At 45.2% G+C, this 25,576-nt stretch overlaps 2 protein-coding genes across 32 annotated transcripts in view; both read right to left on the reverse strand.

Moving 5' to 3' along the window:
* Window positions 1-870: 870 nt before the first annotated feature.
* Window positions 871-14,145, reverse strand: PGD (phosphogluconate dehydrogenase). Its single transcript, XM_039367640.1, has 13 exons — window positions 13,987-14,145; window positions 11,457-11,532; window positions 10,662-10,841; window positions 8,675-8,740; window positions 8,121-8,239; window positions 7,926-7,995; window positions 7,212-7,346; window positions 6,215-6,404; window positions 4,066-4,196; window positions 3,278-3,411; window positions 2,569-2,668; window positions 2,292-2,414; window positions 871-1,007 (listed from the first exon to the last, which is right to left on the reverse strand). The coding sequence occupies exons 1-13, from the start codon at window positions 13,992-13,994 to the stop codon at window positions 888-890; spliced, it is 1,452 nt and encodes a 483-aa protein (XP_039223574.1). The 5' UTR covers window positions 13,995-14,145; the 3' UTR covers window positions 871-887.
* A 6,231-nt stretch (window positions 14,146-20,376) lies between these two features.
* KIF1B (kinesin family member 1B) overlaps window positions 20,377-25,576 on the reverse strand; it is an 88,374-nt gene continuing 83,174 nt past the window's right edge. For all 31 annotated transcript variants that reach the window (XM_039367606.1, XM_039367630.1, XM_039367629.1 and 28 more), the window contains 7 exons: window positions 24,741-24,980; window positions 24,468-24,539; window positions 24,256-24,377; window positions 23,291-23,440; window positions 22,006-22,198; window positions 21,580-21,698; window positions 20,377-20,667 (listed from right to left, as the gene is read on the reverse strand). In XM_039367606.1, the coding sequence (XP_039223540.1) occupies window positions 20,625-20,667; window positions 21,580-21,698; window positions 22,006-22,198; window positions 23,291-23,440; window positions 24,256-24,377; window positions 24,468-24,539; window positions 24,741-24,980 (939 nt within the window). In that variant the 3' untranslated portion in view covers window positions 20,377-20,624. The remainder of the gene's footprint in view (window positions 20,668-21,579; window positions 21,699-22,005; window positions 22,199-23,290; window positions 23,441-24,255; window positions 24,378-24,467; window positions 24,540-24,740; window positions 24,981-25,576) is intronic.

Here is a 25,576-nt window from a genome sequence, read left to right on the forward strand (position 1 = left end):
AATAAAAAATAATTAAATTTGCTTTTGCTTATTATTTTAAAAAATCCTTTTTTCCCCTCAGATTTGCTCTGGGAATAATCTTTGCCAGTCTCCTTTATAAATAAAGTCAAATAATGCCTTTTAATAGGATCAGCCATCAAAAAGGCAGGTAGAGACCTCGTGGTCCATAGAGTCTGCCCTTTGAGGGTTTGTTTTCTTTTTAATTTATTTACTATTCTTAATTATCTTTTATTTTTAAATTTTTTGTTGGACGATGGGCATGTGTTTATCCCAAGCATGTTACTATTCAAACAGTAGTAATTATTTTTATTAGTATTAGTTTCTTTCAAGAAACCCGATTCCTATTTTTTTAATTTTGCTTGGATGATCCCATCCAAGCAAAATAGGGGTGGCAATACATGTCCCATCATCCTGGGCCACCACTGGCAATAAACGGAGAGCTGTAGTCCAGATAAAAAGGATCTGATATGGTAACTGATACGCTAATAAACTGATAGGCTAATAAAACAAGCCAGCCAGTGCTGGAGGGGCTAACTACAAAAAAGGCTAACTACAAACCCCATCATCCCTGCCCCTTGGCCCAGCTTTAATTCTTGCTTCGGTACGACAAGGCCTTCTTCCAAATTGCTACGATCTCAAAGCTGATTTTATCCAAGCAAGGGATTAAAAAAGCGAAGATGAATTGGAAACGAGCGTTTATTTCAGCAGAGTTTTCACATTTATTCCATCCATTTTATTCTGGCTTTTTGCACAAGACACCATAAGAAACTCCTTTACCAAAAAAAAAAAAAAAAAAAATAGAAAATAAAAACTAAAACTGGACATCTACAGACATGCCCAAAGTATGGAGACTCCCTTCTATGTAGTTCTTACGGGGTTTCCATCGTTTAGGCGTTATAAGACGAAGAGGAGACGGTGCCCCCGTGCCCCGTCCAATTGGTGTGAACGAATTCGCCCGGTTTTGACAACAATTCGTAGGTGTGGGCGCCAAAATAATCCCTCTGAGCCTAAGAGGAGAGAAAACACAACATTTTGAGTGGACAACATGAAGCCTGGAAGCTCACGACTAAAGAACGACTGCTGATCAAGATTGCGTTCACACAACTACTCTTGCAAGCCAAATTGACCACATGGTGGCTTCCGAGAGGCTGATTTCTCTTCCCAGGATTCTCAGTTGGTTAAGGAATTCTGGGAATTGAAGTCCACACCTCTGAAGAATGCTCTGTGGTTTATGCAGCTTTCCCAATGGGGCTCTAGGTTTACTGTGCTATTATGGGACTTTTTACCATTTCCCATTTTCTTCAGGATAGCAATTAATTGGGTATGTCTAGTAATGGGAGATGTCTAGTTTAATGAAAAGGAGGACAAGGGGTGATATGATAGCAGCGTTCCAGGGGCTGCCCCAAAGAAGAGGGAATCAAGCTGTTCTCCAAAGCACCTGAAGGCAGGACAAGAAGCTGATCAAGGAGAGAAGCAACCTAGAACTAAGGAGAAATTTTCTGACAGTTATAACAATTAATCAGTGGAACAACTTGCCTCCAGAGGTTGTGGGCCAAGACTGGAAATTTTTAAGAAGAGAGTGGACAACCATTTGTCTGAAATGGTATAGGGTTTCCTACCTGAGCAGAGGGTTAGACTAGAAGACCTTCAGGGTCCCTTCCAGCTCTATTCTATTCTATTCTATTCTATTCTATTCTATTCTATTCTATTCTATTCTATTCTAATTCTATTCTATTATATTCTTCCCATATTCTATTCTATTCTATTCTATTCTATTCTTCATTCCTTCTATTCTATTCTGTTCTGTTCTATTCTCTATTCTATTCTATTCATTCCTTCTGTTCTGTTCTGTTCTATTCTATTCTATCTATTCTTCATTCCTTCTATTCTATTCTATTCTATTCTATTCTGTTCTCTATTCTATTCTATTCTATTCTATTCTATTCTATTCTTCATTCCTTCTATTCTATTCTGTTCTATTCTGTTCTATTCTATTCTATCTATTTTTCATTCCTTCTATTCTGTTCTGTTCTCTATTCTATTCTTCATTCCTTCTGTTCTATTCTATTCTATTCTATTCTATTCTATTCTATTCTATTCTATTCTATTTCTGTTCCATTCCATTCCCACAAAGATACACTACAAAGAAAACAAAATCTCCCAAAATACAATTACACTTCTAGTGAGAATCAGACTTAAGCTGGGATTCAACTGGTAACAAGCAGTGGACAGAAAAATAAATTAGGAATCAAAGCAAGTTTAAGATCAGACTCCATGCATTCGTTACTCACCTGAATCAGGTTAGCAGGCAAAGTGCCATGTCTGTATCCATCATAAAAGGCTAGTGCTGTGGTGAAGCAGGGCATCGGGATTCCCATCTGGACCCCAGTGCTAATTGCACGTCGCCATGAGTCCTTGCAAAAAGACAAAAGGTGCAGGAAGTTAATTTTCTGGGCAAGATTCCTGGTCTATTTAGGCCGGTGTTTCTCAAATCTCTGCCACTTTAAGATGGGTGGACTTCAAGCCCCAGAATTCCCAGCCAGAAAAGTCTTCATGAAGTTCCCTTACCTGACAATCCTCCACTGCCGTCTTAAAAAAGATATCTAGGAGTAAATTTTGTAGATCGGGGGTTCGGTCAAAAGCTTCTTTAATTTTGCCCAAGAAAACACTGCCCAGGAGAAGAGATTAAAAAAAATATCCTTTGAGAAATATTTAAATGAATAAATCAGAATATTATACAGGTGAGGAATTTAATTTCAGCCGGCGTTCGGTGCTAACATGAATCCGAAAGAATCCATTCTGTATCGATCTAGAAACATTTTCTCAGAATTCCGATTTATTCAGGACTATAAGGAACGAGGCTGCGCTATTTTTTTTTTTTAAACACACACTGCTGTGTATATTAATAAAAATCTGTTCCTGGATTTGCATGTTCCTTTCTGGGTTCTCGACTGATATAAATAGTATTCATAGTGAAGACTATTTTGACAGCTTTTAAGGATTTAGAATTGTGAAAGCAGAGGTTGTCAGAAACGGAACTTTGGCGGTGTTCAGTCTAGCTCTCTTCAATCTTTTTTACTTATTTGGAAAACTTATATCGCCACCTACTCACATCCGGCAACTCTTTGCTTTTCTTTAAGCCTTGTGGAATGATGTTGGCACCATCTTGACAATATTTCCAGAATATTTGACCAGAATGGTTAGTCTGTGTCGTGTTCAGAGCTTTTGCCAATGAACATCCATGCATCCTCCAATCTGTTTCCTGCTTTTTGCTTACCTTCTGATGATGCAGCCTCCACGCCACATTAATGCAATTGCGCCGTAATTTAGGGTCCAGCCAAACTCCTTGGCGGCTTGCCTCAGTAACATGAAGCCCTGGGCGTAGGAAATGATCTTGGAAGCATAGAGGGCCTATAGGAAGGAGTGAGAGAATGGCATGCATGCACAATATTAACCACGGTGTGTTTTAAACCATGATGACCCATAACCAAAATAAAGGACTTTTGATTCTGAGTAATTGCAGTTTGCTAAACAAGCCATCCCTGAATGGTTTGCACATCTTACTAAGAAATAATAGATAAAGGTACAAGTAATGCTGAATTAAAAAAAAAACAAAAACCAGAAGCTAGTCATCTTATGATTCAGAGTGATGGCAAACCAAGATTTAGGAAGGAAACTCAGCAAAAGTTGGGTCTGGGCTGTCTTCAGATCATAAAAACGTTTGTTCTGTAAAACAAAAGAACTTGCTGATCCACAGACCAATATGGCACCCTTCAGATAGTTAAGATTACAATCCATACTTCAGTTTACCACTAGATGGTAGCAAAGAGCTGCGGAAACATCTAGTTACTGCCACCTTGTGGTCCTTTAGAGTTCTGCAGCTGAGATAAAATACGCCTCTAATTTTCCAGTGTATTATGGAATCAATGAGTTCTGGAGAAAGCCATATTGAGGAAGGTTGGTCTGCTTTGTGATCCAGCCCAAGTCCTTCTTATACCCACTTTGATAAAATACCAAGGCTCCAGGAGGGATCAGGCCCACTGATGGGAAAAGCCGTGCACTCACTTTACGAATGTCCTCCAGGAACGTTGCCTTATTCCCACTAAACGCCTGCGCTTTGGGACCACTCAGGAGTTTGCTGGCTTGCATCCTCTCGTCCTTGAGCGAAGACAAACACCGGGCAAAAACAGCCTCTCCTTTTGAAGGACAAACAAACATTCAAATTATCCCTGACCACTCCAAGCAAAAGACCAAAACCCGGTTGCATGCACCAAAGGCAATTCCAAACAGAACAGAGCTGGATTTCAAAAAAAACAAAAAATTACACAACTCAAATTACTCTACGAAGGAACAGCATGAAAAGAAATTGGAAATACAACCGGGCCAGAGAATACAAACAAATAACGAATGTGCTTTCTTGCTAAACTCTGGAATTATTTTCAGATTCATTTGCAGCTGGAAGGATTTGTACTCCTTGCAGACAGCTGGTCATTTGCTTTCTTTTAGAGAGTCATTGAGACCACTTGGAGGTTTGTCTGTGTCCTCAGGGTCACCTGAGTGGTGCCAATGACCAGGAATATAAATATAAATCCTTCCATTCCTCACCATCCAGTCAGAGCTGAAGAAGCTTCTTGGATGAGAAGTGGAACATCTTCAACGAAAAACAAGAAAGTCCAGGTGCCCCTTGAAAAAAGCACCTTTGGGACAACCATGGCCTAGATGAGTGAGAATCTCCATAGACACTTGCAACTATGAGAAATAAAATCTAGCTTAATCCTTCTTATAAATTTAGAATAATCATAGCCTCCGGTTAAAATATACACACAAAAAGGGTGGTTTACACCAGGGGTCCCCAACCACCGGGCTGGGAACCAGTACCGGTCCATGGCCTGTTAGGAACTGGGCTGCACAGCTGGAGGTGAGCAGCAGCGAGCGGCGAAACTGTGCATGTGTGGGATCTAAGTTGTGTAGTCCTGCTTCCCACCCACTCCCAGTCCGTGGAAAAATTGTCTTCCATGAAACCGGTCCCTGAATGCCAAAAAGGTCGGGGACCACCTGTTTACAGCACTGGCTCAACTGCGTCATTTTAAAAGCTAAGTCAGCTCTTCCAGGTTAAGCTAAGCTCAATATTGTTAGCTTTCATTGGCTTTGTCTTTTGGGGTGATTTACAATCCCCCCCCTCTCTGGTGCATCAACGTAAGGGGTCAATTCAGCATCCGATGGGTAAACATGTCCTTCCATCTCCCTAGATCAAAAGTAAAAAATCCTGCAGATTCTTTGTTTAATTTCCTCCCGGCTCCTTTGCTGAGGAAGAATGAGTCAGCACCTTCCAGGAACTTGCAAGTCATGCTGATAACAAATAGGAAAAAAAAAAGACAATAGAAATTCACCTGTTTGGCAGCCCACTCTCTCAAAAGTGCAGCATTCTCTTCTCAAACAGGCCAGAATTATTTTTTTAAAAAATGTATTTTATTAGTTTTCCAGTTTTACATTTGAGCATTTGGAAGGCAAATGGGTTAAACCATAGTTCAGTAACAAAATCTTTAGTAGGTATCTCAGATGACATCATCAAATATTTCTTCTCTGTTTCCCTTAACATTTGCTAATTCATATTTGAGCTAGTAAATTTCTAATTGTATCAAACTCAATAAAAACTTCATTATCGCATTTATAAATACTTTTTTTTTGCGTGTACGTATCTTAATAAATCTCGATAGACAATCCATGTCCTGTTATTCAGTTTTACCTAATTTTTAGTTTTTCATTACAGTATTCCAATTTGACCTTTAATATCCATAGTATTTAACTTTCAGGTAGCCCAAATTTCCTTTATCTCACTTCATAAAAACTATAATGTCTAAAATACACATATTAGTTACTGAAATACAATCTTAGTCTATTTCGTAAACATTTTCTATTTCTTACCCTAGCACATCATCACCTTAATAATAGAGTATCCTTTATTAGTTCAAATCCATCATCTATATTATCTGGGTCAGTCAATAATTCAAACCTATTATTTTGGAAATATTTTGATGAGGGCAAGAGGGAGAAAGTAACCAAATAAAGCTCCCCCCAAAACTGGGCATGTCCCCCAAAGAAAAGAAGGATGCAATGTTAATCAGAGGAAGATTTAAAAGTTTATAGGAATCTCCTCCCTGAACGGCACGAGAAACTTGCAAAAACAGCAAAATATACAGCAAAAGTCAGTTACCTATGAGAGTAACGGGAACGCCGTATTCCAAAGCGGAAATCGCTGTCCATTTTCCCGTTCCTTTCTGCCCGGCGCTGTCCCTGATTTTAGGAAGCAAATGTTTTCCATCCGTGTCACGGAATTTCAAGATCTCGGCTGTGATTTCAATCAGGAAGGAATCCAGCTCGGTCTTATTCCATTCCTGAAACACCTGGGAAGAAAAGAGAAGGTGGGAAGGGGGAATCGGTCCTGCATTTGCTGGGCCCAAGGAAACTTCCATCGCCAGTGCTTTTGTGGAAAGGATTTTGCCCAATTTGGAAGAGGTATCTAAGGACACGATGGGGCCATGATCAATCAATTAAGCTATTGTAGAAATATGGGGGTGGGGGATTGGACAAGAAGATCTCAAAGGTCTTCCAACTCTGTTATTCTGTTGTATGCTGGTCTATGATCATATACAATCTTTCTTTCCATCCCTTCCTTCCTTCCTTCCTTCCTTCCTTCCTTCCTTCCTTCCTTCCTTCCTTCCTTCCTTCCTTCCTTTCCTTCCCTCCCTCTCTTCCCCTCCATTTATTCTTCTCCCCATTTATCTTTCCTTTCTTCCCTCCCTCCATTTATCTTTCCCCCTTCCTTCCATTTAGTCCTCCTTCCTTTCTAGTGCCAGGTTTTTTTGGGGGGGGGGGGTGTTAGCAGACGGAGAAGACGCTGCCTAGGGTAAGATCAGATAATAGAGGCCGTAGCCCTCAGCTGCATAATGGACTGAGAATGAAGCTGAGAAGTTCAGCCCCTTAAGCTCTCAGCCTGTAAGTTTTGCCATTTCGGATTTGCAAGGTTCTGTTAATGCAGCCTTAGAATAAACTAAATTAGCCAAACTGGTTGTGCTTTCTCTTTGTGGTCTACCTAGGAAGGCACATACTACCCATTTATCCACCAAGCCACATCATTCCAGAATGGCTTTCCTTTCTCCATTTAGACTTTACTATCCACTTTGCTCCGGACTCCACCGTGTTTGACTCACCTTGGACATCTCGTCGTGGTCCATGGCCAGCACGTCCTTCATGAGGTGGTAAGCCTCACAGATCAGCTGCATGTCACCGTACTCAATCCCGTTATGCACCATCTTCACAAAATGCCCAGCTCCTTCATCTCCCACCTGTTGGACACAACGGAGAAGGAACCGCGTCAGAGGGCATAATAATTTTGGGATTTGCTCATGAAGAAGGGACAAGTTTTAAGAAGTGGATCAACTCTGGAGAGCACCAGCCACACTCGCTGCCCCCCCCCCAGAAATGCCGCTTGACCAAACTTGAATCTTTTCTCCTTTTTTTCCAGCCAGTATCACCATCTTGCAAAAAAAAATGCAACTTAGCTGGAAAAAAAACAGCAAATATACAGCAAAAGTACCAATGAGAGTAATGGGAATGCCGTATTCCAAAGCGGAAATCGCTGTCCATTTTCCCGTTCCCTGAAAAAAGTTTCGCTTTAACTTGGTGATACAGTGGTGTGTTGGTTAAAACGCAGGATTTCAGGCTAAACTCTGCCCACTGCCGGCAGTTCGATCTTGACCGGCTCGAGATTTGACTCAGCTTTCCATCCTTCCGAGGTCGTTAAAATGAGGAGCCAGATTGTGTGTGTGGGGAGGGGCAATAGGCTGACTCTGTAACCCGGAGAGGGCTGTAAAAAAATTGTATAAAATTGGAAGGGCTTCAAAGGTATCGGTAGAAAGACTCACCCAGTCACAACACGGTTCCCCGGTTCCTACTTTGGCTGCGATGCTCTGAAATATTGTCTTGATGTGAGGCCTGCAAAGGAAGGATCAGGGACAGGTGTTAGCCAAGTGCACCCAATTCCTGCCAGCCTCTAATTCCTATCAGCCTTAAGATAAACAACGGAGGAATAGTTATCCCAACCGTCTGAACTTACGTACCAGGCTTCTTTCGCTCCACCTGGCATCAGGGAGGGTCCGTATCGGGCTCCTTCTTCACCCCCACTTACTCCACTCCCCACAAACAAGATGCCTTTTTCCTTGAGTTCCTTGCAGCGTCTCTAAAAGGGAGGGGGAGAAAAAGGGGGGAGAGAAAATGAGGAAAAAAAAGGATTGCAAGGAGAAAATAAATTTACATTTCTAATTCAGAAGGAGGCATTTGTCTTGATAAACTTCCTTTCTGAACTTGATAAATTTGATAAACTTCCTTTCTGAAAGGGGGCTGAGATCCTGCTCGTCTCCCATGTTCCTCAACAGTCTGTTGGGCTTAAGGAAAATAAACTTTTGTAAAAAAAGAAAAAAAAAAGCAGCTCAAATGCCAAGCGTATATTGAATTTCCCGAGCTTGGCTTAGTGGCCTCAAGGCTGTTCCCACAAAAGCAGATTCTAAACAATCTGATATTTTTCAATTGAGACTAGCCCAGAACACAGGATCGTTTCTGAGAAGTTTTCCCCCCACGAAATCCACGGAAGACGAACTGGCTAGCAGACACCTACCGTTGTATCTCTGTATTCGGAATTTCCTCCATCAATAATGATATCCCCACGAGAAAGCAGCGGCACCTGAAAACACAAGGAGGACATTTATGTGGATCAGCCAAAAGACCTGCCTTAGAAGCAGCAAGTTCCCACTGCTGCCAATCAGTAACCCCTGGCCAACAGCTGGAGTGCCTCGGACTATGGAGGTTCCATTCCAAGCTCCTGTTGTGTCGTGAAACATCTGTGCGTTTCATCTCGCCCAACCAAGTTTAATAATCTTTTCATTTTTTAAAAAAAGTTAAAATACAAAACACCAGGAAACAAAAAGAAAAAAAACAAGACATTAAAAAGGTATATATTTTAAATAGATGAAGAATGTATTCTTTGGAATAATAGGTTTATTTGTATAAAAACTATTATGGAATGGAATGAAGAAAACTGAAGAGGCGTTTTAGATCTGGATTGATTTAATCACTAATTGAGTATGTTAAATTAGTAAGATGATGCTCTTGCCTGACAATATGGACGTTATTAGGTATGATAATTAACTGGATGAAATTTGAATTTGGTCCAATGGGTTGAAATGATTTAAGGTTTGATATTACTTTGTTATGTTGTTACCTTAAAGAGATTGATGGATGGATGGATTATATATGTATAGGACAGACTAACATTTTACTTTAATTAGGAGATATATTGTGTAGTGGAAGAAGAAATAAATGAGATTTGTGATAAAATTAAGGATTTAAGAGATTGAGATCTAGAATATATCTGGAAGGGATACCTGAATTGATAATCTGTTTCTTTAAAGTCAAATTTGATTATGCTAATTGTAAATGCACAAAGCTCTAAAACAGGTTTAGGATTGTTAGAAATTTAAATTAGAAATGGATTATTTTAAATGTATTAGGTTGAGGGAAATAGAGAGGGAATATGTAATGTATTGATTTGAGTTATTCATATATGGTTTTATTTCTGGATGTTTGATTACCCCAGCACCACGGTGTGTCTTAAGCATTTTGTTCTAAGAATCAAAAAAACCAATAAAATTTCTTTAAAAAAAAAAGGTGCATTAAAAAAAGAAAAAAATATATTGTCCACATATTGTTTATCTCACCCAACAAAGTTTAATAATCTTGAGCTTGACAAGTCGGGGGGGGGGGGGGAATTAAATTTCACATCCAAGAAAAGAGCTGAAACCTCACAATGGCTGACAACAGAGGTTAAATTTCCACTTTAGTGTTGTGAAACGAAAACAGAAGTAATGCTTTTGATCTTTTTGTGTTGGAGAAGACTCCTAGGAATACCACGGGTGACCAGGAAAAGGAACCAGAGATCAAAGAAGAAATTAATTCTGAGTCCGCTCTCAAGGCACCAAGGAGTAGGTTATTTTGGATGCACACTATGAAAAATGGACCCCCTGGCGAAGTTCTATTGCTGGGACAAATGGAAGGAAAGAGAAGACGAGAACCACCAGCAGAAAGATGGAAGTATTCAATTACAGGAAGATGGGGACAGATTATCCTGGAGGAAATTCATCTACGAGGCCGCTCAGAATCACCACTGATCTGGTGGCACATAACCAGGGATGAATTCGGCAATAAAGAAGTGTATAGGTCAGCCTTGACTTACAACAGACCATTTAGTGACTGTCCAAAGTTACAACAGCACTGAAAAAAGTGATTTATAACCGTTTTTCAGACGTACTCCTATTGCAGCATCCCCATGTGGTCAAAATCCACACGCTTGGCAACTGGCTCATATTTAAGACGGTCGCAGTGTCCTGGGGTCACTGCATCCCCTTTGACAAGCCAAGTCAATGAGGGAAGCCAAAGAATAGGAAGAAGGTGTAACACGTGTAGAACGAGCCACAATTGCTGATCCCAAGCTGTCCACGCGGCCTCTTTCGGCCACCGCTAAATAGCTCCTATTTATTTGCTAGCTTGATCAAGCCCAAACCAACTTTACAACTGGGACAGCTGTCATCTCCGAGGGGTCTCCTTACCAACTTGTTGATGAAGTCATCCACGGCGCTCCCGGCCTTGACCAGCATCATGACCCGGCGGGGTTTTTTCAGCTTTGAAACCATTTCCTCTAAGGAGTGAGCGCCGATCACTTTGGTGCCCTTGGCCTCGTTCGCAAGGAAATCGTCCACCTTGGAGACCGTCCGGTTAAAAGCGCACACCTGGGCGATGAAAGGACAAAGAGGTTGGGAAAAAAAGCCAAAAACTTCAGCAATGCAGTTATTTAAAAACATCTTTCCTGACTGCATTTTTCTATCTTCTCTTTCCCCTAGCCAAAAATATTGCTCATTTGCTGAATTATATTTACTGAGGTGTTAGTTACACAGAAATAAAACTACTGCTTTTTGCATGATTTGTGCCCTCTGCGTCACAATCACACTACGGGCTCAGCTGCAGAACGACTGATTGAGGAGAGCGCTCAAGGAAGTGAGTCAAGTTACACTTTACAGATAAATGTTCCAAGACAAGAGAATGAAAGCAATCCCCTTTTAAGGGTTTCCTCATTGTGTTTCTTGAATAGCATCCTGTTTATTATAAAGGCAATAGGAGGCTGATTAATTGCACAGCTTATAGTCTTTAATCTGACCCTAACAATGCTATCAGATGCCTAAAATCAAGGTCAAAAAGCTACAATTAACAAAGAAAAAATATTTTTTTATAAAAGAACAACCTGTGGTGGGATGTATCACAACAAATTCTTGAAGCCACATTTCAGACATCTGACCCGAGGGATGTCCAGTTTTACACCAAATCTTTGCAACTCAGGGTTTACTCACCACAAAACCATGATCGTTCATATTGAGGATGAGATTCTGACCCATGACTGCAAGGCCAATCAACGCAATATCTGCTCTGCAAAAAAAGAAGGGTAGAAAAATAATGTTTAGATGGCAAATTTGGTTCCCAAAAAGAGATCTCGTCCCTCTGTGGCAGGCAGCCTGTGAAATGTCCTTAGGTTACTCAGGTAAGTAAGCCCGGCCACAAAGGAAACAAAAGTAGCAGCACTGGAATTAGTAGCCAACGATTCATAAATTATCTTTTTTGCAAGGTGGCCAGAAAGGATCTGTCTCCCCAGAGAGGACATATCAGTCCATCCTATTTGGATGTTAAAATTATATATTATATTATAAGCATTGCTTCTCATTTTAGGCTTCCAACAGCAATCTGAACCTCACCCCAAACCACAGATCATGGTTTGCAAGCAATAAGGGGGGGGTAAAAAACACACTAGGCCAAACCGACCGAGTTGCATCAGAGGTTGCAGAGGGGAAAAAAATGAGAATGCCTATAGGAAGCAGTTCAAACTCAGGAAGGATGCAAGTCAGCTTTGCTAAATGCTCACATCTCCAAAAGGCGGTGATGGGTTGCGACAGCCTCTAGCCTCAAAGAAGAATCAGGAAGTAAATAGGATTTCTTAATCCAGCCCATTTTTCTCTCTCTTCAGCCCCGGCACCCAGCTTGAATTGCCAAGGAAGAAACAGGTGGTGGTGTAGCCCTCCAGAACCAAACTTAAGTCAGCTTCAGAAATCAAGGAAGTGATGGGAAAAAAATATTGCAGGGAGGAATTCTTTACTTCCCTGAAATCAAGGAGATGATTTGCAGGGCGTAAACTATCGTCTTGAGTTCAGAAAACCAGGAAAATATTATTTTTATGTGAGAGAACTTTCCTGTGCCTACTCCCACTGTTTCTGCTTGGTGTTTCTTCTTTTCCTCTCAAGAAAATCTTAAAGTGATTTAATCCAGAGGCCTACCCAACCAACCATGGATTGGTTGAAAAATTGATTTGGGTTTTCCCAAGGCCAGCTCCACATCTCTGGGATCTGGAGGAAGAGATCAATCTCTCTTTGCTTGCCTTGCAAACTCCATTCCAGGGAGCAGCCATTACAATTTCTTGTGGCAACGAGTTCCACAGGTTCACTGTTTGAAATCATGTTCTTAGAGATTCTACTTTGATCTTTGCTTTTTAACATACAATGATCCCTGGCCTACTACCACGATTCCTTAATTCGATAGGAAACTTGAGTTTCCTCTAAAAGAATTCCTTCTCCGTTCCTCTCCATTCTTACCAATCCTGACATTTTTTTTTTTTTTACCTCAGGTTAACTAGGTTTGCTGAACAGGCCTCAACTTAACACCCACATTACTAACCTATCCAAACCATGGTTGATGGACTATCCTGGCTGAAGGCCCACATGTCCCAAGCCCAGCCAAACCAGCGTTTCTCTTTAGCATCTGAACCAAACCATCATGGCAATCTTGTGAGGAAAAAAAAATTGGCCTGAGGTAAATTTATTAATTTGACAGCTTCTCCCTCGGTTTTTTTTTTTTTTTTTTTTTACATTGAACGATACATTTGAAAATTGGCTTTACCTCAGCCAATGGGAAGTCGGAGGGAGAGCCAATGAAAGGACCCCCAAATTGAACCACCTATCAGGTGAGAGCGGAGGTTGGAGGGGGGAATGGTATATAAGGGGGACCCCAGCTGATACCCGGCTCAGAGCATCGGGAACGGAGCCCCGAGGAGGAAGGAAGAAGGGAAGGAACAAGACAAGTGGGAAGTGAGGAAGGAAGAAGGGAAGGAACAAGACAGAAGAGGGAAGCCTGGAAGAAAGAAGGGAAGGAAGAAGACAGAAGAGGGAAGCGAGGAAAAAAAAAGAAGGGGGAACTAAGCAGGCTGAGTCACTGAGGCAAAAAGTCACTCCTCCACTCCAGAAATCTGGGGCAAAGTAGCCTCCCTAAAGCGGGGGAGCGAAGCAGGTGGAGTCCCTGGAGCAGTCACTGCTCACCCCAGAAGTCGGGGGGGCGAAGACGGCACCAGAGTCCTGAGGCGGCTGCCCACAAGGGGGACGCCGAAAGAGGACCCCCCCCCAATTTGGCGCGCTCCCTCAGGCCGCTGCCAGCCCAATCGCCCCGGCTGAGCGCCGTCTTCAAGACCTAATAACACGCTACAACACCCGCGTCCTTGGCTCCGTCTGGTTCTTTCTGAAGGGGAGGGGGAGGCCTCCAGAGGAAGCGCCTTCTCCTTGCGCGCCGGCTTGGGGGGAACTTGGCGGGGGGGGGAGGAGGATCCGGCGCTGTTTTTCGCCTCAGGAACGCCTGCGAGGGTCCAACGCGCCTAGGGGAGGGGTCTCTGCGCATGTGCAGAGCGCTGCCTCGCCTTCTTACCCAGCCCCCCGCTTCCTCTCGGGAGGCAGCCCGGTGCTTAAAAGCGCGCGTAAGCGACGGCGCATGTCTGGGGAGAGGGGAGGGGGTCTTCTTCACGCCCCCCCACCACCACCACCCCTGGGCGCAGCGAGCGCGACTTACTCGGCCATGGCGACGGCGGAGAAAGGCTGCTGCTCTTCGCGGGCGAGGCTTCCCTCGGTCTGGGCCGGCTCACGGCGGGGAGGACGCGGCTCCGGGGCGCCTCGCCCTTGAAAGGCGGCGCGGGCCGGCTTCCCTCCCTCCGTGTCGCCCACGGGGGGGGGAAAAAGGGGCTGGGCGAGGTAGAGGAGGGCCCGGCATCGGCTCACCTTCGCCCCATCCCTCGCCGGGGCGGGGAAAGGCGGTCCGCGCATCCACGAATGGATGGATGGATGGGAACCCGGATCTGCAATGGGCGTCACGTCTCTTTGCGCGGCTGCGAGGGGGTCGGGCGCTTGGCTGCCTTTTTCCGGGGAAAGGAAACGGGTTGCGCGTCCTGCTTTTTTTTTTTTTTTTTCGCCCTTCTCCCTCCCGCCCCGCTGAAAGCAGGCAGGCCCCGAAAACCGTCTCGCCTCCCTTGGCTTGCTCTTCGGAAAACCGCGGCCCGGGATGGACTCCAGAGCTCCTAAATCTTGGGATTCGGAATAAAGCATCCTGTCGGTTGCATTGAACCTGTCTGTGTAGTACAGCGGTTCTCAACCTATGGGTCGCGACCCCATTTGGGGTCGATCGACCACTTTTCGGGGTTCGCCAAAGGCGGCGATCCGCCATTTTGTCCCCTCCGGGGGCGGCGGCGCGCCTGGGGGGCCGCCGCGCATGCGCTGCGCACGCGCAGGGGAGGCGCATGCGCATAGCGTTTGAGAAACGCTGGTGTATCTGCCTAAGAGTCAGTGTTTCTCGACCATTTTAAGGCACGTGGACTTCAACTCCCAGAATTCCACAGCCAGCAATGCTGGCTGTGGAATTCTGGGAGTTGAAGTCCACGTGCCTTAAAATGGTCGAGGTTGAGAAACACTGGAACCAGCCACCCATCTCGATCTAGTTTCCCTTTTCACCATCCATCCATCCCTTCGTCTCATAATTTGGAAGGTGGGAATAGGATGCGAGACTCAATAGAGCAGGAGAAGCCTTTTGGAGGGGAAGCGAAACGTCTTCAAACTTCAGTTACTGCCTCTTGAAAAAGCACCTTTGGGACAACCATGTCCTTAGATGAGGGAGGATCTGCACAGACTTAATAGTGGCTTTTCCTTGTTTTGGCTGCCATGGCCCCCTCTCCCCTCCCGTCTCCTTGGAAAAAGGAGAAATACACCAACTTGTAAAGTCTCTCTTTTTTTTTTTCAGCTCAATCCAGGGTGGCACAAACCATATTGCCTCCTGTGCTTTCCTTTTCCTGCCCTGTGTGCATTCTGTCTTCTAGGGCAGGGGTCTTCAACCTTAGCAACTTTTAAGACTCGTGGACTTCAACTCCCAGAATTCCTCAGCTAGGCACGCTGGCTGAGGAATACTGGAAGTTGAAGTCCACAAGTCATCAAAGGGCCAAGTTGGAAGACCCTTGTTCTAGGGCAGGGGTAAGCAACCTGGGCTCTTTTATGACTGGTGGACTTCAACTCCCAGAATTCCTGAGCCAGCATGGCTCAGCTTGGAAACCTCTCCCTTTCCCCTCCGCATGCCTGGCTCAGGAATTCTGGGAGTTGAAGTCCACTAGTCATAAAAGAGCCAAGGTTGCCTACCCGTTCTAGGGGCTCCATAGAGGCCAGTACGGAAACCTCCAGGGATCCATGCCTTTGTAAGAAAACAAGACAATACAAAACAAGCACACCCTTTGCTCGTACGCTAGTTGTATCTTTATTGTTTTCCACCTTGCTCACTAACAGTTCAGTGGTGCAGTTACCGGACACAAGAGTTAGATTAAAGAGTATCTGCATTGCACACCTAAAGGCTATACAGCAAAATGGTTCCAAATTAGTACAAATACATGAAGTTTATTTACAGTTTGTATACCCAAGCTCCGAAACATCAGTTATATTTACAAAATAAAACATGGGTTGCCAGGGGACGGAGGGTGGGGTGGGGGCAAAGGAATCGAAGGAGCAGAAATTAATCGTCAGGTTAATTCAAGTGTTTTGAATGGATTCCTTCCACCGGGATGAGATTGGTTCCAAAAGGAAAAAAATTGGAGAATTGGGTCCAAAAGGCCACTTCAGTTGAGCAGCAAAGAAGGGGGGGGGAGTGTATGTGGCAGGTCCCTGTTAAAAAAAAATACATCTGCAAACGTACAGAGTGAGTGGATCCTAACAGGAGGCAAAGTGCAAAGCACAAAGGATTTGGGACACCCCCCGATTTAGGTAATCAATAAATAAGGAATCGGGCTGGGTGCGGCAAGCAGGTTGGAATTCCACCGATGCTGCTCCAGGAAGCAGAGGAGACGCAATCCTTGTTTTGACAAAACTTCAAAACTTTAGACCGGCCTTCACCTCGGCCGGTCTAAAGCAGGCGGCTTCTTCAGCGGTGCTTGGATGGATTTGAACCCCACACCGAAGTGGCCTTTGGAGCCAAAACTGAAATTTTCCTTCCTGTCCCCCCTCCCCTTCCCCAGGCCTAGTGAGGAAGCACAGCGTGAAAGACATTCCTGACACTTTTTTTTTTTTTTAAAAAATGTAAACTGCTAGCCACCAACGAGGAAGGAGGAATGGTAAGTGGATGACTGTTTTTCCCCTGGACAAACTGAGGTCCTGTTTCGGATACATTCAAGGAATCTTCAAGCAGCAAAGTTATTATTATTATTTTTTTAAAATATTCCCCTGTTATTCAAAGCAGCATGTTAGAAATAAAAAAAAAGGGAAATAATCTGTACCGTGTGATGCCTGGGCAGACACAGGATTAAAATCCATGACAACATAACAGAGGGAGGTTGAGGTTTATGTACAAGGAAAGTGAGCACAAATACACCTCCGTTTACACACACACAAAAAATACACATTAAATAATCCCTGTAGTGCCACCGGGTTAAACAAAGCGGAAGAAAGAAAAAACATCTTTGCTCGGAAAACATCTTCAGGAATTCTCCTGGTTTTTTGGCAGCCCTTTCTAATTTAGCGTAATTTAATGAGCAAGGGGAAACCAGGCAGAAGAATTAAAATCTGCTGTTTGCAAAGATCGATCGATCGATTGATATAAATGAAAGGATGAATCAACTGCTCCGATTGAACAGAAGGAGTAGATCAGGGGTCTCCCAACTTGGCCCTTTGATGACTTGTGGACTTCAACTCCTAGAATTCCTCAGCCAGGCACACATGCCTGGCTGAGGAATTCTGGGAGTTGAAGTCCACAAGTCATCAAAGGGCCAAGTTGGGAGACCCCTGGTTTAGAAGATTCTCAGATTACAATCAGGGCCACATCTTCAGCTTCCGCTTCTGTCATTTCCTTAACTGCGGACTTTGCAAAAATGTCCTCGGTCCTCGCATGGAGCCGCAGGGCATGCACAAAGGGTTGGCTGGCCCGTGGCAGCGGCCTGCAGCTCCGGACAGCGGCCCAAAGAGCTGGCTGGCTCCGGACCCTGTCGGCTGGTGAAAGCTTTCTAGATCCGGCTTCTGCTGAAATTCAGATTATTATTATTATTTTAAAATGAAGCACAGAGGCGGACTTTCTCTGTGTTGCAAGAGGCAGGGCTGGTTAATTTTTAGGATGTGGAAAGAGGGATCCCCTCGGATTGGATCGAGGGCTTCCAAAGGCAAAAGCGACAAAAAAAAAATAATCTTAATTCCCCTGGGTCAATTTTACGTCGTCCGCCGCACAATCAGATCCAGAGCATCTAAAATAAGCACCGGAAGAAGGCTTTAAGACTTACACCTCTGGCTCACGCAAAGATTGGCCCAAGGTGAGCGGGTGCGTTTGCGTAACCTGTGGCTGTGCCCTTAATGCTCCTATAAAGCACGATATGTAATTCTTGTTATATACGGTGTGGTTTTTTTTCCAGAGCAAATTTTCCAACCAGCTTTGTTCCGAGCTCAACAAACAAAACAAACGAAACAAAAATGTTATTTTAGTGTAGACACCCTATTGCCAGAAAACTCCCTTTTCTGACGGCGGACAGTTTTTCCCCACCATTTTATTTCCACAAAACTGGACTGACAAGTGTCTTTTGTTGTGCACAAAAAAGAAAAAAAAAATCAATTCATCATTAAAGTCACTGCAACCTCCCCCCCCCCAACTTGGCTCAACTGGCAGCCTTATAATTTGGGGGTTGTGTAGTGTCGTCACAGGGCTGAGAGTCCCGCTATTAGACTCACTTTTAGTGCAATAAACCCAAACAATCAAACCAAATGCATAACTTATGCCTCATTTCAGGATCCAAGTTCCTTTGCTTTAAGCCAGAGAGGGTGTATGTCCAAACTTGGCAGCTTTTTAAGACCTGTGGACTTCAACTCCCAGAATTCCCCAGCTGGGGAATTCTGGGAGTTGAAGTCCACAGGTCTTTAAAAGCTGCCAAGTTTGGACACCCCTGCTCCGCGGAGAAGTGGCACAGAAAATGCTCAGAAAATCTTCCCGACTCTACGTCACGGCAAACTCTGTGGAATTCCACGGCAGAATTAAGAGTATTCCCCACCCCATGTGGATAAGACACCCCCCCCCAGGGCCTCTAGCCAAGGGGTCTCACTAAGGCAGTGTTTCCCAAACTTGACAATTTTAAGGCATGTGGACTTCAACTCCCAGAATTCCACAGCCAGCAATGCTGGCTGTGGAATTCTGGGAGTTGAAGTCCACATGCCTTAAAATTGTCAAGTTTGGGAAACACTGCACTAAGGCATTGATCTAAAGATGGAGGGGAAAAGCTACACACGCACACGCCTATCTATCCAATGGGACGAATGCAAACATTCAATTTTTGTGTGCGGGGAAAAATCAGATGTTTGCCTTTTGTCTAGACAGATTGCCCAGACTCCTTCTGGGCCCGTCAGTGCCCAAGTGCTAAAAAACGAGAGAGAGAAAGACCAACCATGGTTTGGAGGCTGGAGGAAGCTTGTTTTGAAAAGCAAAGGGGGGGGGTCAAGCTTTTCCTCTCCGCTTCCATCGTGGAAAAATAATGCCCTGGTAAGCGAATGGAGAAAGGGGAAGGCTGGCTGGATACAAATCTGTCTCTCAGAGGTTCTACAAAAGAGGTTACAGGAATCTCTAGAAAACCCCCCCGCCAAAGGGAGAGATGCCTCCTGCCCGCGACAAATGATTGTTTGTGGAGTGTTTCAGCTTCCTTTCTGACTCAGGAGTGCCCTGGGTGGCAGAGAGGGAGGAAAGGAGCTGGGCTTTCAAGCGGGCATGTTTCTAAAATAGGTAGAAATGATCCTTCTGCTGCCGTGGGACGCGGTGCTGCCCCGCAGACCCAATGCTGGTTCCATCTCCCCTTTCACTGGGGCGGGACTGGGCAGAGCCCCGTGTTAAACAGGGCTCCACCTTCTTCTAGTTCAGCGGTTCTCAACCTGTGGGTCGGGACCCCATTTGGGGTCGAACGACCATTTCACGGTCGCCAAACAACGCAGTCCGCCATTTTTCCCCCCTTTTCCTTAGCTGTGCTACTCCCTTTTATTCTATTGGCTTTGGAAAGCCAATAGAATAGACTCTCTTGAATAGAGTCTAATTCTATTGGCTTTCAAAAGCCAATAGGAATTGTCCAGGCTGTCTCTGCCCTGCTGAGCCCGCCAAAAGTCCCATTCTGCAAACGGTGCTGCACCAGTTGAGTAGTCCTCGACTTACGACCGGTTGAATAGTCCTCGACTTACGACCGGTTGGGGGGTCGCGGCATTAAAAAGGTTGAGAACCACTGTTCTAGTTTATCCTGCTGATGGACAAAACAGGGGTGCTACATTAGGGCAATCCTCTCCTACCTTTCCATTGTATCGGTCCTTCTGGGATGGAGGCGAGATTCCCGGCCTTCCACAGGGGGCTCGGGGACTGAGAGGCAGGCAGATCCCGCAGCCAGTCCCCCTTCCTCAAGGTCTGAAACCTTCTCCCCTGCATCTGCTCCAAAGAGAAGGTGGCTGGCAGCCATCACTGGCCAAGCCACAAGGGCTGAGTTTAACCAGGCTATGCCGGCGGCTGAGAAACGAGCCTGGGTTAACTGATTCCTAAGCAGCGATCCAAAATAAATAAATGGGAAGGCAACATACGCTGGGAAAGGGGCGCCCCAAATGGAGGGGCAGGAGTCTTTCCTGGAGAAACACAGTCTGGTTATTTTTCCAAGACGAAAAATCAAACTCTCGACATCCAGACAGAGACAAACACAGCGCCGGACAGGCGACATCACTTGGGGGGGGGGGGTGAGGAACCAAGGGCCCAAATTAGGGTTGGGGGTGGGGGTGGGGTTTCTTTCAAAAGAAAAGAAAGTCGTGCATCTATAAATATGAACCCCCTTCCACCCCGCTCACCCACACACATTTCCCCCCCTTCCCGTCGCTTCTTCTTCCGTTGGGCCCCATGCGATGAACAGTGTTTTCAACACTCGAAAAGGAAAATCGTTAGAATAGTATTGTTTTTTTTTTTTAGAGGAGAAAAAAAAAGGAAAGGAGGGAGAGAGAGAGAAAAAAAGAGAGAGAGAGAGGAAAGAAGGTGGGAAAGTGCTGGAAGTCAGCCAAGTTAAAGCCACAGGGTTAAATACAAAGAAAAGGGGCCACTCAAGTATCACAGAGAAAATGAGAAGGGAGGGTTTTATCTATAGCTGAAGGTGGATTTGGGAGAAAATAAAAATTGCGTGAGAATTCCCCAGGGACTCAGTACTTCAGCTGTCCGGAGAGTCTTCGCGCGAGTTTGGACCTGCAGAAGGAAAAAAAGGACAGGAATTGAGAGAAAGTGTCACGGCTGGAGGAACCGCACCCGGCACTGAGATGGAACACAACCACAACCACACAAGACTGCGTCTATCCTAACCGACAGGACCCAAATTCACGTTTATCCCTCAAAAGCCGCCTCTCCACTCTGCCCATGGCCAGGAAGCTAAAATTAAGGCCGGGAGAGAAAGGCACCCTGCAAAAAAACAGATTTTGGACATGCTGGAATTGCGTTCCTAGAAGTGGCAGAATGAGAATCCCATCTTTTATGACGGGTCGCAGGGCCAGCCCAAACGTTCAACATTAAACTAAACATGTTCTCTAAAAATTATCGGAAAAATAACCAAGCCAAATAGTAAGATGAATAAGGATCTTTAGCTCTCTAGGTGTTGTTGTTGTTTTTCTCTCTTATGATCACCAAATTTGGCTGCTGCACAAGTGCTGGCTGGCTTTGAATTTGGGGATTTCTAAGCTGGTGCCTTTCAGTAAGACTTGTTTAGTCTAAAAGAGGCAAGCGGACTCTTCATCTTTAGTGTCCCATCCTCTGCTAGCAGTGACAAGGCTTTTTTTTTTTTTAAAAAAAAAAAACCTTCCTCTTTGCTGGTGAACGTCCTTTTTCTAACCCTCGCTTCTCACCACTTTTGCAACACTTCCTCTTGAAGGAAACACGCCCGCCACTTTTCCTTACAGACCTGAAATTGACACACACACACACACACACACACATGCCTTCCCAGCCCCTTCCCCCCACGAGGCTGCCGATGCGTGCCATCCCGTTTCAGGATTTTAATCAGGTTTCTGATGGTTCCCCGGCCTGTGCGCTTCTTCTGCGAGCGTCTGCAGAGGAACGCGGGCCCACTAAGAAGACCCATCAGCCCCGGCGGCATCTCCCTCTTACCGTATCGTGCCAGCAAGGAGGGGGTTGAAGGCGTACAGCCAGTCGCTCATGTCTTTGTCATTGAGCGCTTGAAGGAGGACGCCGCGGTGTCTGGTGCAGACGGCAAAGGTGTTTGGTGTCTAAAATACAAAAATAAAAACGTGCCGGCATTTATTTATTTTTTTAAAAAAATGTTTTATTGATTTTCTAATTTTACAGTTAAGCATTTGAAAAGCCGCGCGGCGGCTGGGTTAATCGATAGCACAATGACAGACAAGTGTCTTTAGTACAAATCTCAAGCTGCTACGTTAAGTCCCTTCCAGCTCTATTTTGATTGACTGGTTTTAATTCCCTCCCTTTGCTTTCTGCATCCAAGACAAGGCGACCCCTTTGCGACTTCCTAGGGGATCAGGAGTCTTCTCCCAGCTTCTGGAGCGGCCCACTGACCTTCACCATGGCCTGCTGATCCTCGCTGTACTCCACCTGAGCCGTGGAGAGGTTGATGATCCCCCTCTCCACCGGATCTTTGTCGCTATTGTAGATGAAGACGTACGGGCGGCGCACCACCACAAAATGCTTGGCCCACGAAGGGGAGAGGGGCTCCTTGAAGTGCAGGTAGCCTTTCTTGGAGACCACGGATCTGGAAACAGAAACCCAGCGTAGAACAGACCCATCAGGGAAGGGAGTGAGTGGTTACAGCACCAGGAGGACCCTCCCCTTCCCGATGGGAGGAAAAGCCATGAATTGGAGCCCTCTAGAGCAGGGGGGTCTTCAAACGTGGCCCTTTGATGACTTGTGGACTTCAACTCCCAGAATTCCTCAGCCAGCATGAGGGAACTATGGCCCTTTGATGACTCGTGGACTTCAACTCCCAGAATTCCTCAGCCAGCATGGGGGAACTATGGCCCCCTCATGACTCATGAACTTCAACTCCCAGAATTCCTCAGCCAGCATAGGGCACTATGGCCCCCTCATGACTCATGGACTTCAACTCCCAGAATTTCTCAGCCAGCATGCCTGGCTGAGGAATTCTGGGAGTTGAAGTCCACAAGCAGGGGTCTTCAAACCTGACCCTTTGATGACTTTGTCCAAAATGGTATAGGGTTACCTGCCTGAGCAGGGGGTTGGACCTGATGACCTCCAAAGTCCCTTCCAACTTTATTATTATTATAGATCATCGCACAGTCAGCCAGATGTTCAGACTGGATTTGGCATTTTGTCTACCTATCGAGTCCTTACCCAGGACCTGGGATAGGCAGATGTGGATGTTTGATGGTATTACAGATATCGTCGCAGGATGGAAGCAGTTCCTAATAAGGCCGCCTTTTGCAATTGACTAATAGCGAATTTGTCAATGCCAATGGTGTTCAAGTGGTGCTCCAGTTGTTTTGGGATTGCACCCAAGGAGCCTATTACTATTGGTATTATTATTATTATTATTATTATTATTATTATTATTATTATTATTATTGGATTCAACTCCCAGAATTCCTCAGCCAGCGTGAGGGAAATATGACCGTTTTATGACTTGTGGACTTCAACTCCCAGAATTCCTCAGCCAGCATGCCTGGCTGAGGAATTCTGGGAGTTGAAGTCCACAAGTCGTAAAAGGGCCAAGTCTGAAGACCCCTGATCTAGAGGCTGGGATAGAGCGACCCATTTTCAAAAGAGGGGGCCCTGATTTTTCTCCCTGTTGCGAATGGCACCTTCCTTCCAATAAGGAGACCCTTACCCAGGCCGGATTTCCTCAATATCCGGAACGAGGTTCAAAAACTCATTTTTCCCGGCTCGCGCCAAATAAGAAACTTCAGCAGGGGGTGTCAACTGGAACGGCTCTGCCTCCAGTCCAGGGCTAGAGGCCCGAGAATTTGCTTCGGGAGTTCTTTGGTTTTAAAAAGAAAAGAAAAGAGGCCAAAAGAGAGAACGTGGTTAGTGTAAAAAATCAGGCACTGCAAAAAGCAGAAAAACACCAAAAACCTGGTTCGTGAATGTCTCGTGATTGGTTCAGAGTCAAAAAAAAGAAAACAAAAAAAGCAGAACAATCAACTTAGTGTCAACGCTGCTAACATTGGATGTTCTTGCTTTGACAACGTATGGAGATGCAGCCTTTTTCTTTCTCATGCTTTACTCTTAGGATTAGATGATACTGGGGAGAGGGGGAGGAATGTGATGGGAGTTAGTTAGACATACAATATTGTAATAAGGGATGATAAGGAATGGCAGAGAGGAAGAACTGGGCGGAAAGCCTGCATTTCAAACTAATTGGAGAATGTGATTTATGACTGTTAGCTGTAGGATGGAATTGTGCTTTGATACTATGTGCTGAGGGGAGGGGAAGTCAGATTTTGGCTTCCACCATGGGTGGAATTTGAATCTTTATTTGAATAAAGATTCTTTAGGGTAAACAATGCCTCGAAGATCTTTGAAGAGTAACATCTGTCGGAACCATGACACTTAGTTTGGGAGAGCTTTGAAGTTATTTATCTATGCTTTTAATAAACCTGGATTCAACCATGACACTTGTCTCCCCCCCCCTCCCAAAAAAAAGCAGAGTTTGCCTTTAAAGCACGCATCCATCAGGATGAACAGGGCTGAGAATGGGGGTAGGGGCAGAGCAAGTTTCTTCCCAGCCCTAAGAGAGAGAGCTTGAGGGGGGGGGTTCTACCAAGGGACGGGCGTCAACTCGGTCCCACTCACTTCTGATCCACAGAGTTGTACCTCGAATCGGACAGCGAGGGGCAGGTGGTGGACGGGGTGAGGGTGGAGCTGCTGAAGCTGGAGACCGAAGAATCCCGCCCGATCGGAGAGATGTCGGACAGCTGGAAGAAGGAAGTAATAACTTTCAACTCAGCCCCTGCAAGGGAAGGCTTCAAGGGGGAAAAATAAAACCTGGTTAAGGTTCGGCTTACCTTACAATCGCTGATGCTGTTGTAGACCTGGTTAAATTCGCGGTTGAAAGAATGAGTAAGAAGCTGAAGGCACTGGAAAGAAAGTGCGGGTTAGGATGGAGGAGGTGGACAAAAGGAAAAGGGGCTGGGTGTGTTTCTGGGAGTGGAAGCCCATCTTCAAAGTTGTCTAGAGACACTGATCTAGTCTGGGCCCTACCACATTTGGGGGAGAAAGGGGGTGAGGGAGAAGGCAGATTCGCAACCATCACCCCCCACGATCATCAGACACGCTACCTTGGTAGCTAGCTCCTTCTCCCGCTCCACCAGACTCTCGATGTCGGCCGAGTCGTAGCCGCTGCTCTCGCTGGGGGTGATGGCGCTCTCAAAGGTAGCGGAGGAGATCTGCGAGGAGATACTAGTAGAGGTACTGAGGGTGCTGCTGCTCAGGCTGGGGGAGAGCGAGTCACTTAGGGACTTGGGCAGGCCGTCGCTGATCTTCTCGCGCAGCAGCAGGAAGTGACGCGTCTTCTCCACCTGGGCAGCAAGAGAAGAATCCGGAGAGTTTCCGTCCATGACTTCTAAACTGGGATGTCCTTCTCTGCCCCCCCCCACCAAAGTACAACAAGCAGTGTGTCAACGCTGCTAACAACAGTTGGAAATGCAACCATTTTACTTTTAGAGTTAGAGGATGCTGGGAGGGGGAGGAATGTGCATGAGAGTTTAGCTAGACATAACAATGCTGGACCTAGCGTGAGAACCAAGGTTATTGAAATAAGAAAGGATAAGAATTGGTGGGCTGGAGAACTGGAGGGAAGGTCTGTGTTTCAAACGAACTGGAGAATGTGATTTATGACTGTTAGTTGGAGGAGGGAATTGAGCTTTGATACTATGTGCTCAGGGGAGGGGAATTCAATTTTTGGCTTCCATTGTATTAGTGCCGATGCTATGCTTCTCAAATAAAGATTCTTTAAGGTAAACAATGCCTTAAAGTTATTTGAAGAGTTTCATCTGTCGGAACCATGACACATTGGTTGGGAGACTGAGATGAGCCCAACAAGAAAGGACAGATGCAGAAAGAGGAAGAAGGAGAATTAACAACTTTGGCAGCCTCAGGGAAAACCAAGTTAAGG

This window comes from Crotalus tigris, unplaced genomic scaffold, assembly GCF_016545835.1.
Source record: "Crotalus tigris isolate CLP2741 ecotype Arizona unplaced genomic scaffold, ASM1654583v1 scf7180000020588.15403103151:6194809, whole genome shotgun sequence".
Lineage (NCBI taxonomy): Eukaryota > Metazoa > Chordata > Lepidosauria > Squamata > Viperidae > Crotalus > Crotalus tigris.

Bases quoted from the DNA above. Each gene is read 5' to 3' on its own strand.
- PGD (XM_039367640.1), bottom strand. The intron at 7,996-8,120 runs GTACGTAAGTTC...CTTCCTTTGCAG, and splicing joins GGTGGAGCGAAAGAAGCCTG to GCCTCACATCAAGACAATAT. The intron at 4,197-6,214 runs GTAACTGACTTT...GTCCTTCAAAAG, and splicing joins CGTTCCCGTTACTCTCATAG to GAGAGGCTGTTTTTGCCCGG.